The 10,562-nt window shown below is 41.4% G+C and overlaps 1 protein-coding gene across 2 annotated transcripts; it reads left to right on the top strand.

The window, feature by feature from the left end:
* Positions 1–265: 265 nt before the first annotated feature.
* On the top strand, positions 266–10,071 carry LOC119656263 (syntaxin-6). 2 transcript variants are annotated; one of them, XR_005250029.1, is made up of 6 exons: positions 266–565; positions 643–800; positions 8,624–9,092; positions 9,156–9,250; positions 9,303–9,518; positions 9,658–10,071. XR_005250029.1 is itself a non-coding variant. In XM_038062687.1 (5 exons), the coding sequence occupies exons 1-5, from the start codon at positions 531–533 to the stop codon at positions 9,377–9,379; spliced, it is 834 nt and encodes a 277-aa protein (XP_037918615.1). In that variant the 5' UTR covers positions 266–530; the 3' UTR covers positions 9,380–10,071. The 2 variants fall into 2 exon arrangements, 1 of the variants encoding a protein (XP_037918615.1); XM_038062687.1 differs by having other exon boundaries at positions 9,303–10,071.
* Positions 10,072–10,562: the final 491 nt, after the last annotated feature.

The raw sequence follows: 10,562 nt of genomic DNA, 5'->3' as shown, positions 1-10,562 counted from the left end.
AACAAAAGCGCTCAGTGCCATCTTCGCTACGAGTCTGTCAAACTTGACAATTCTCCCACGGTGTTGTTCGTCCGTGTCCAGTTTGTTTTCTTTTTTATGGATTTTCCACAAATCTTATCAGCACTCATCCGGGGCACGGGGCGCGGATAACCGGGAGCGAGTTTCCCAGAGTACATGACCAGTACACAGGCGCACAGTGGGGCTCAGGTGAGAGGCGGAATAGTGCTTTCCCATTTTCCCTTGCATCGTCCACACATTTTCTCAGGTCTGCGCGATGTCATTTAGAAGCGATAGAGCTTTTGTTGCGCGTCCACCACGATAAGGAATTTGTCGCTTGCATTCCTGCAGCGATAAATCGCGTTCTGGTTTTCAAATCGGGAGAGATAGTCCAGTTTGAAAAATTCGACTGACGTTTAAAACGCGCTTTATTTTCGTGCCCGGCGGGAGTTTCGCGTCCCCGATTTCGCTAGTGAAGGTTTCTACCCCAATCTCCATGCAGTAATTTCGTTCCCGGAACCTTTCTGAGTGTCATGTCTTTGGAGGATCCATTTTTCGTAGTCAAGGAGTGCGTCTCATTATATTCCCTCCCCATTGCTCAGTTGTGTCCACCTGATTGCTAAAGTCGATTTCATCCTTTTGCAGCGAAGTGTTTAAGGCCCTTAACAAAACCCGAGGATTGTATCTCCGTTGGCGAGAACTGGGTGACGGTAGCGGAGCAGAAGTCGAGTGGACTACAACAGAGTTAAGGAATTCTCTGAGGAGCATCGAATGGGATTTGGAGGATCTTGAAGACACGATTTATATCCTTTTTAAATTAAGCTTGCTTTGCACATCTCGAGCCGGTCCGTGCCCATCTCCTTGGAATGCTATGACATTTCAATCTAATTAGTACACGGCCGAACGGGGTCGCGCGACAGAAGCAATCCTATTGCGACACAAAACTACTGGAGCAGCCTCCTCTTGTGAACGACGCTGAGTCACGTTTTCGCCGATGGGCTAGGCAAAGTGGACGGTGAAAATAGAGATGATCCCAGATAAACCGCTACATCGCTTTGTGAGCCTCAGCTCAGTAAATTTTCGGAGCGAACATAGATAATGAATTTCTTGCGGTAAGATGTTTTTAATGAAACGTATATTTCGAGATAAGGCGCAAAGTGGGCAAGACAATGCCGCGGACGCATGTAATGTAAATTACACTCAGTTTGCAAATGACAAGGCGTTCAAAGTTCACTTGGAGCCTTTTGTTCCATGCGCTTTGCCTTATCTGATTAGAATCACAATCAGTTGATGTTACAGATGAGCGATGATAGCAGCCACTATGTCCCTTGAAAAATTATATTTCAGCAAAATCGACGGGTGTTTGTACAGAATAAACTAAATATCGGAAGAAAACTGCTTACTGAGAAGGCAATGTATGATTTCTATCAACCGCAGTCAATCCAAAAATCACGGGGGACAATTATACTGGAAGGAAGGGGGTTTGGATTTTTTTGCAACAAATTGTAAACACTAACCAGTAACCTATTTGTTGTTCAGTCCACGAATTATAAAATAAAATAATCAATTTGCGAAACCGGAAGCTGAACGCTTCACGAATGAAAGATTTCCTGTGCCAGTCTTAGATTGCATTAAATTTGCACAAAAGAGACAATTTTAACCTATTATAACTTTGTTAGCAATAGTGTGATTCCCACCAAACTGGGTGGTATCATGCTCTGTAGTATTACAACTTATCTTATCTACCTTACCCTATATCACTGCAAAACTTGGTGATGGTAGGGTAAATTTAATGAGTTCCAGTCAATTTCTTAAAAAAATACTAATAACAAATAGAGTTATATACTATTATTAACTTAATTTAAACTGGTATCGGCTGTGGATGGTGTTTTAAGGCCTAAACACGATGTAGTTGTAGCTCTGTGATTTTCTTCAGATTTTTCGGTTGAGTAGTTTTAGAGAAAGAAATTATCACTTTCCAATTCCCACCTTGCCCCGCTTGTATAAGGGGGCGAGATTTTCGGATAGAATTTGGGGAAAGTTAGTAGAAAACTCATTCGGTATTCACCACTAGGCAGGAGCACAGCTTCTTCAGAAAATGTTGATCAATTTATGTAGACTATCACCGAAAATCCCTTCTATTTCCACAGCTCTGCTAACCTTCAGGTAAATATATATATATATAGTTTTAAAAACTCCTATTTGAGGCATAGTGCCTCAACCAGACCTACGTGTCATCGCTGTCCGTTCGTGGCGAAGTTCGTCAAATAACCTAAAGATTTTCCTAGAACTTTGCACTCTTGCTTCACTATTTCGCGGGACGTAGGTTTCAGAGTTATATTTTAGTACAACTGCTCCCCCTTTTAGTACAGTATTCTCTGCTTTCTATGCCCATCTAATGTCCATTATTCCAAAATCGGATGAATCATTAACAACATTAATAAAAGGTCAACTCCGTGTGGTAATATTTTGCTGTTGTCGGCGTCCGTCGTTTTAGTTCATGGTCCCTCCTAGGTTTATAAGTCCTTGTTTTGCGCAGGTTTTGTAAATGATTGATTTAGCGCTTCCTCAAGTAGTCTCATTTTGTTTCTGAATTAAGGTACATTTTATTGTCAAAATGTTACTTCCTGGTTTCTTGTAATGTGTTCAACGAATACGCAACTAAACATACCACAATCGCTCCCATTTGTTTGGCGCGGTGCGTTTACCACTGTTTCTTTAACTCAGGGCGATGTCTCAAATGGTTCGTTACGTTTGCTGAAAGATTCTTCTCCGAGGTACTTTGCTAGAGCATCCTAGAGTCTGTGGTTCCCGTTGCCCAAAGGATCGTAATATTTGATCAATGTACATTTTAGGTGCATTATAGTCATGCGCCAGTCTGTCATCCAAAATCCGAAATAACCTCCTTTGTCCATCCTCTAACTGCACTGTGAGAGCCATAGTATAAAGAGTGATACACATTCCTTGAGAAGTACTTTAAAAATTGAAAAATTCACTTCGTTGTCGAGCGTTCATTGTAAATTCATAAATTGCATGAGGCCAATCGGATGAATTATAATACATTCTCGTGGAGGTGAATAGTAGAGTATTATTTAATATTAGATGTTTTTGCACTTAGTTGCAAGTACACGTGACCTAAAGTTAAAAGTAGTTTTGAGCGTTTTTCGAATTGGCAGTGGTATCTTTATTGAAACAATGGAAGGTTAAGGTATTCATTTTTGTGTGACTGTAGTCTTTTGGATTGCGTTCGTTTGCTAGTAAGGAAGAAATTAAAAATTATTAAATGGTGGGATTGAATGTTAAAACGAAAAGAATCCTTGCGTTCCTCATAATTCTAATAGTTCACTGACTGGAACGTGGGGCCATGTCTGCTATTTTCTTCCGAAAATAACATGTGGTGAACAGGAAGGTTCGGCGATTTAAATAATTTTCACAAAACTTGAATATTTGAAATCGGTTTTAGCTTTATCTAAATTGAGTAACGCCGAGAATCCAAGATATGATTTATGCAATCATACATCATCAATAATAAAGCATTGTTATATTATATATATATATAGTTAAAAAAGCCAACGGACCCTCTTCCCGCCCAACCGGACCGATGGGCGACCAACCTAAGGATGAGCTGAAGGCAACATTCAAAGGCCCGCATCACAGCGATGATGCGTTTTAACGCAAAGTTTGTGCGACCATGCGAAAATGTGTAGCTACATCCCGATTGTCGCAAACACTTCAGCCAATGACGCGGTGGTTCTACACTACAGAGACATGAATCTTGTATCGAAGACAGTGCGGATCAAGACTGAAACCGATTAGGTCAGATTGTTACCGGACAGGACTCTTCGGACTATAGCACAGGTTGCCAGGATAACCGCTTTTTGCATCTCCATGTATAGTCCAGCCCTTAAGATCGAGCGTTTTCAGCGCTTTATGTAAGTTCTGCGGGACTAACCCCGTCGCTGAAATTACCACTGAGACTACTTCGATCTTTTGTAGTCTCCAAGTCTGCTTCATATCGTCTGCCAAGGGGCCGTAGTTCTGGATTTTTTCGTGCTGTCCAACGGTACGGCTACATCGATTATAAAGCACGTTCGTTCTTCCTTCAGAGGCAGAATTAGATCGGGTCTGTTATGGTTAACACTGTGGTCGGTGGTAATAGTGTGATCCCACAGTAGTTTGACCCGATCATTTTCCAAGATTCTCGGCGGAGTATATTTATAGTAAGGATGGTAGGTTGCCACTAAGTTATACTTCAACGCAAGGTTTTGATGGAGAATCTTGCAGACGGAATTATGACGATTGGTGTACTCGGTACCGCTCAACATCCTGCACGCAGATGTTATGTGCTGCACATGGTCTCCTCTTCACAGTTGCATAACCTACAACTGGAGTAGGTGATTGAGGAGTCGTGAAGAATGTACCGTTTATAATTTTTTGTTGGGAGTGAAGCATCCTGAATTGAATGTAGGAATGCTTCGGTCTCATAGAAATGTACACCATTAGTCAACCATTTGTTGGAGGCTTCGATGTCAATGCCTGACAACAACAAATTTTTGATATGACCTCTTTCCACTATGTCGATCTTCTGTTGGACTGAAGTAGCATTCGACCTGGGAGCCCATTCTCTGCTTCTCAAGTTCAAAGGAGATAATTTATCATCTGCCATGACGTTAGCCTAATGTATTTGGCTATAGGATTGTTTCTCATAGAAAAACTCACGATGAGAATGCACTTGATTGTAGTGCAACGTTTTTAAATCAAGTACCCCCCTTCCTCCCTGATGACGTGGGATAGTGATCCTCAATTTTTCGGCAGCTCTATTGCGCATGTTGTTGTTTGTAAGAACTACCCTTACCCGTCTATTGACAGATTCTAAATCGGTATTACTCTACTGTATCACACCGAAAGTATAAAGAAGGACGGGAATGGCTAAGGTGTTGATTGCTATGATTCTATTTTTCCCGTACAGCTCAGTTTTATCGACAAGATCCAGACGCCGTTCAAATTTCCCCAGCAACTTAGATTTCATAATTGCCACAGCGGATGTTGTTGCTTGCAATATGCCGAGGTATTTGTACACGTCGTCCGAATCCATACCCTCAATTCGGATATTATTTTGACTGTATCTTTCGTTGCCGGTGTGTTTTCCTCGAACAATTGTTTTTATGCGACATTTCTCCAAACCCAACTGCATGCCGATATCCCTGCTGAACTGGATGGTGATGTCCAGCAAAGAACGAAGTTGGTTCTCGTCTTTGGCATACAATTTGTTGCCGTCGATGTACATTAAATAGCTTAATGCCTTGCTTGACTTGGAACCCGTATTTGCTTTCATGCAAAAGATGGGATAGTGGATTCAAAGCCAAACAAAACCACAGTGGGCTTAGAGAGTCGCCTTGGAAAATGCCAGGTCTGTTTGGTATCTCTCCTGATGTTTGTGAGGATACCGATAGCTTCGTGCTCCAATTCTTCATTACTGTTCTCAGAAGAAGAACGACATTCGGGTTGATTTTATACAAGCGTAACACTTGTAGTAACCACGAATGTGATATGGAGTCAAAGGCTGATTTATAACCGATGTAGGCTGTCGAAATATTTCGAAGGACAGCCTGCTTTACAGCTACCGTATCGATTATAAGCTGTTCTTTGCAGCCTCGGGAGCCTTTTGCGCATCCCTTTTGCTCCCCAGCTATCAATTTATCAACATCAAGATGCTTTGAGATGTTCGCGCACAGAACTGAAGTGAAGACCTTATAGATGGTAGGAAGACAAGTAATAGGTCAACATTTTGAAGGGCAAGAGGCATCCTGTTCCTTGGGATGAGGAAAGTTATCCCCTTGGTGAAAAATGGTGGAACTAAATCAGCATCGACAATCATCTGATTAAATTGATTTGCCAATATCCTGTGAGTGCTCTTGAACCGCTTCAGCCAGAAGTTGTGAATCTTGTCAACTGCTGGCGCCTTCCAGTTACCTGCCTTGTCATACCGCAAGTTTCTGCTTCAGCACCTCGAGGATTTCTTCGATTGGCATATCATTGGACAGATGGTAGTTTCCAATGATAGTTCGCAACGCATCTGTGCACTCTTGGCGATGGATTTCCAAGAAGTGCTTGCGTGACACGACCAATCTCCTTTCTCAACTTTTCGACTCTTTTGTTGAGTCGAAATACCCAGAACGGTAAAGTCCTTCTGCGCATACCTCTGTTATTCGCTCTAAGATGTTGATTATGGAGACGAATAACCGTGGCAGCTGCAACGTAGATCAGATTGTAAACCTCTGTAGCAGTAATCTCGCTAGCCAAACGATCAGCCAAAATTCTGTCAACATGCAGCAATGATGTTAGTAGTTGCCGAAGTAAACTTCAGTTTTGGGATCTTTGGCCGTAGCATCTGGGAGAATCTCAACATACTCTGAATGCGACCTGGAATGCGGTCAAAGCCTCATTATTAGCTGGGTCGACAACCCCAGTCATTAAGCTTCTCCTGATTACTGGGTTCATGGAGTGCCTTATAAGTGGAGTATTCGTATTGCTCCTTTGTTCAGTCCGGTAAGTTGGTAACTCCAGACCGAGTTCAAGTGAAACCTCTTGGAATATTTGTTGCCTAGTTGGTAGGGCAACTCGATTATTTTTCACTATCACCCGGTATTGATTGACAACGTTCTGCTCCGGAACATGACTTAGTTCCGGGAAGCGTCTGTCTGTTCCCTAATGGATTCTGTTCCAAATCCGTGGCACGGTAATAGGCGCGGACGATAAATTCATTAAGTTGGTTCGTCCAAACCATACGACGCCTAGGTCTCCTGTCCCTGGTGGTTGACGGCATAACCGCCAAAACATCCAAGGGCGAAGAGCCGCTCTGGTGTTGCTAAACGACCCTTAACCGTGTTGAGTCTGTCTTTGTGTCCCTGGGGTCCCATCAAAAGAATTTGAAAAATCATCCCCAAGTTTTGTTCCCGACGAGTGTTGGGGAGGCAGTCAACCCTGCAACAGAGCCCCAATGATGCAATGTCCCAAAGTCCAATGAGGCTTAGAAAGACGCTGATATATATATATATAGCCTGGCGTACCAGGTTTATCCTCACCTAAGTTGCAAATGCAGAGCTACATGCGACCAGGCGCGTGTCATGGGTTACGGATAATGACATGACCCACCGGGTCAGCTACGAATATCGCAAGTTAATCTTGTAAATAAGTAGCCGCGGAACAAGCAGAACGTTTCCCTTTGTGTTCGTCCTCCCTTACCGATTCTTCCCTTTCAGGGGGAGTAAACGTCCTTAACAAATCCGTAATCCGGGGTGAAGGGATCGACGCGCCTATCGGATGAATTGCAGTGACGTTACACTGTATTTCAGCGGCTTCCCCTCCAAATACCTTCCCTGCCTTTGGACAATGAGCCCAAAAAGTGGAACAGGTCTCTTTCGCAGAACCTATCCAACCGAAAGATGGTGCATCTATATGAAAACTACGCCTCAAATTACATTCCGTTTAGATATCTGCTCAACTAACAATAATAAAGGTATATTAAACCCCCCTTAGAAGTACAAAATGGTACCAGTATAAGAGATAATATGGGGCATAATTTCGCGAAGTTTGGAAAAAATCCAATTATTATTAACAAACTTATAGAAGGTCAAAGTTTTGTACTTCATATGAATTTATTTTATATATAAAGTGAATTCACATGACCGGCGGAATAGCAGAATATTTTGTGTTCTCTGTATCCATGATTTTTGCGCTTCAAAATCTCTAATTTGGTCGGCCTAATGAATGTTGATGCTTAAGGCATTCAATAAAAAATAAATACCACTGCAATCCTATTATGCTACTCAACTATAATCCCGTTATCCTATCAAAGGCATATTATAGGCCAAAATTCCGATTGCCTGGAGCCCAACCCTGATTCAAATAAGTGTAATGATAATAAAATTGAAATTTAATCTGAAATGAAAGGAAGAAACATTGTAGAGAAACAGAAGACTATCATTCATCATCATCATCATCATCAACGGCGCAATAACCGGTATCCGGTCGAACTCCAGACATCTCGGTTTTGCGCCGAAGTCCACCAATTCGATATCCCTAAAAGCTGTCCTCACCTACGCCATTGCTCCATCTCAGGCAGGATCTGCCTCGTCTCGTTTTGCTACCATAGATATTGCCCTATATTATATTCCAGGATGGATCATCCTCACCCATACAGATTAGGTGACCCGCCCACCGCAACCTGTTGAGCCGGAATTTATCCGCAACAAGACGATCGTGATATCGCTCATAGATATCATCGTTATAGACGCTGCGGACTGTACATCTCAGGTTGTTCTTCCCATAATGTCAATATCGTCTGCGTAGTCCAGTAGTTGGGGGGACTTGAGGAGAATGGTGCCTCTCGCCTCCACATCTTCATCGCGGATCACGTTTTCCAGGACCAGGTTAGAGAGGGCGCATGATACGGCATCGTTGTTGATGTTGAATGGTCTCGAGAGTGATCCTGCTGCTTTTATCTGTTCAAACTAAATGTTATACCGCTTATTATACAATATATACGAAATTTTATTCCATTTTTCATATTTAAGTATATATAAGAATTTCTTTAAACGTTATTATCCTCAACTCACGTCAACACCTATCGTAGAGAAAAACCCAAGCAAATTTCGAATCGATAATAAAGAACTTTCCAGCCGGCGTCACTTTATCGAAGCCACCCGCGATGAGGTCCGTTCGATGAAAGAGAAAATGAACTTGAACCGCAGCCGGGACCGAGATATTACCGCACATCAACCGCTTCTAGATAATCCGTCAGAAACTAACAATAATCTCACCAACTCAGCCATCCTTGGAAATACTGTGAATTTCTCCAGCATGGCGGCACGACATAGTGGAACGAAATATTCAAAACTTGAAAATGCACTCGACAGTCCTGGTCACTATTCAACACTGGACAGTCCGTCACATAAGTTCATTGGAGAGAATGTATCTATACAGCAGCGAATGCTGCAAGGGCAAGATGAGCAATTGGATGTTATCAGCGATTCGATCGGTACACTCAAGACTGTTTCTCGGCAGATTGGTGTCGAATTGGATGAACAGGCTGTGTAAGTATTGAACTAGTTTTCAAGCTGTCCGTCTCAGATCATGATAACCCTTGAATTTTGCAGGATGCTCGATGATTTCGGCAATGAGCTCGAAACAACGGAATCTAAGTTGGATACAACTATGAAGAAGATGGCCAAAGTACTACATATGAATAATGGTAGGTGCAGAGTTCTCAACATAATCGTCAATTAACTCGTTTCTGCTTTCAGATAAGCGGCAATGGGCAGCAATAGTAGTTTTATCAATAATACTTTTAATTGTGATAATTCTATTCATAATTTTGTAATTATCAAGGAATCGCCTTTTACGTAAATTGGTTTCTACTAAAGAGAACAAAGTACATATATGGCAGAATGAGCAGCTGATTCCTTTGCATTCCAAAAATGAAATGAATGCTTTTCATAGGCATCATAAAGTTTCCTAGGGTAACGTTTTTTGATTAATAACGCTTTATTTTTTCAGTTTTCGTGTCGACATTTTCTTGTGCACGATCCATACATTTAAGTATTTATTAACTTGTAGTTTTAATGAACTCCAATTTTCTTTATTTGCTACTGCGTTTAGAAATTATTCGACGTAGTACTTAGCATAATGTAGTAATTCCATTTTGTGCTATAACTCCCCCATTTGGGGGAAGGATTCCGAAAGTAACAGTGTACATATAATATATATCAAGCAAATTGAAATATTCCTTTCACGAAAGCGGCAAAAATTTATTACAACTTTGTAGCAGAGAATTGCGAATTTCTATTCGAAAAAAAAGTTCTATTTACAATTGTGTACACTAGCTGTAGCGAATAATGTGTTAGACGAAAATGTAAACCAAAAACAACGGAAAACTGTATCAACGGACGTACCATATAGAGTCTATATATAGAGGGAAGTATCTACATGTATATGAATGTAAAGTTTTATTACAGAGACAAAATATCAAGTACCATTGACAAAATATAGTTATTAAATGATGACGTTGTTGAAGAGTTACATTTTAGCTTCTTTCTTACCATCGAAATTCAACAGTTGAAAATTTTCGTAAAGAACAATTGATACTGGATCTTTTCCATGATTGTCACGGTACAGGATGAAAATATTCGCTTTGGGGTAAATCATACGAACGAAAGTTGATGTAATCAAAGACATATTTATTTTGTTAAATTAGTTACTTCGATATTCTTATATCAACCAACTGCACGTTTAACAGTTGCGAGAGTATATGTATATGGTTAGCATATTCCCCTAAGTACACGTCAACCACACCTACGCGTCATGATTGCCGCTTTGACTCCCTCCACGATTTCTCGAAAAACTTGTACATCCCCTCCACTGCTTTATGCCACGTAGTGCTAGGGTGATTTACTCGGCGGCAATCCCGGGGAAGTAACATCTATTGCGTGCACCCCGACCAAGTCCAAAAAAGGACATGAATTGATAAAAAAATTGAAGCTTTTTGTGGTGGTCAGCTTCCATGT

This window comes from Hermetia illucens, chromosome 1, assembly GCF_905115235.1.
Source record: "Hermetia illucens chromosome 1, iHerIll2.2.curated.20191125, whole genome shotgun sequence".
Lineage (NCBI taxonomy): Eukaryota > Metazoa > Arthropoda > Insecta > Diptera > Stratiomyidae > Hermetia > Hermetia illucens.
The sequence above is the reverse complement of the archived record's forward strand: the minus strand, read 5'-3'. Positions and strand labels throughout refer to the sequence as shown.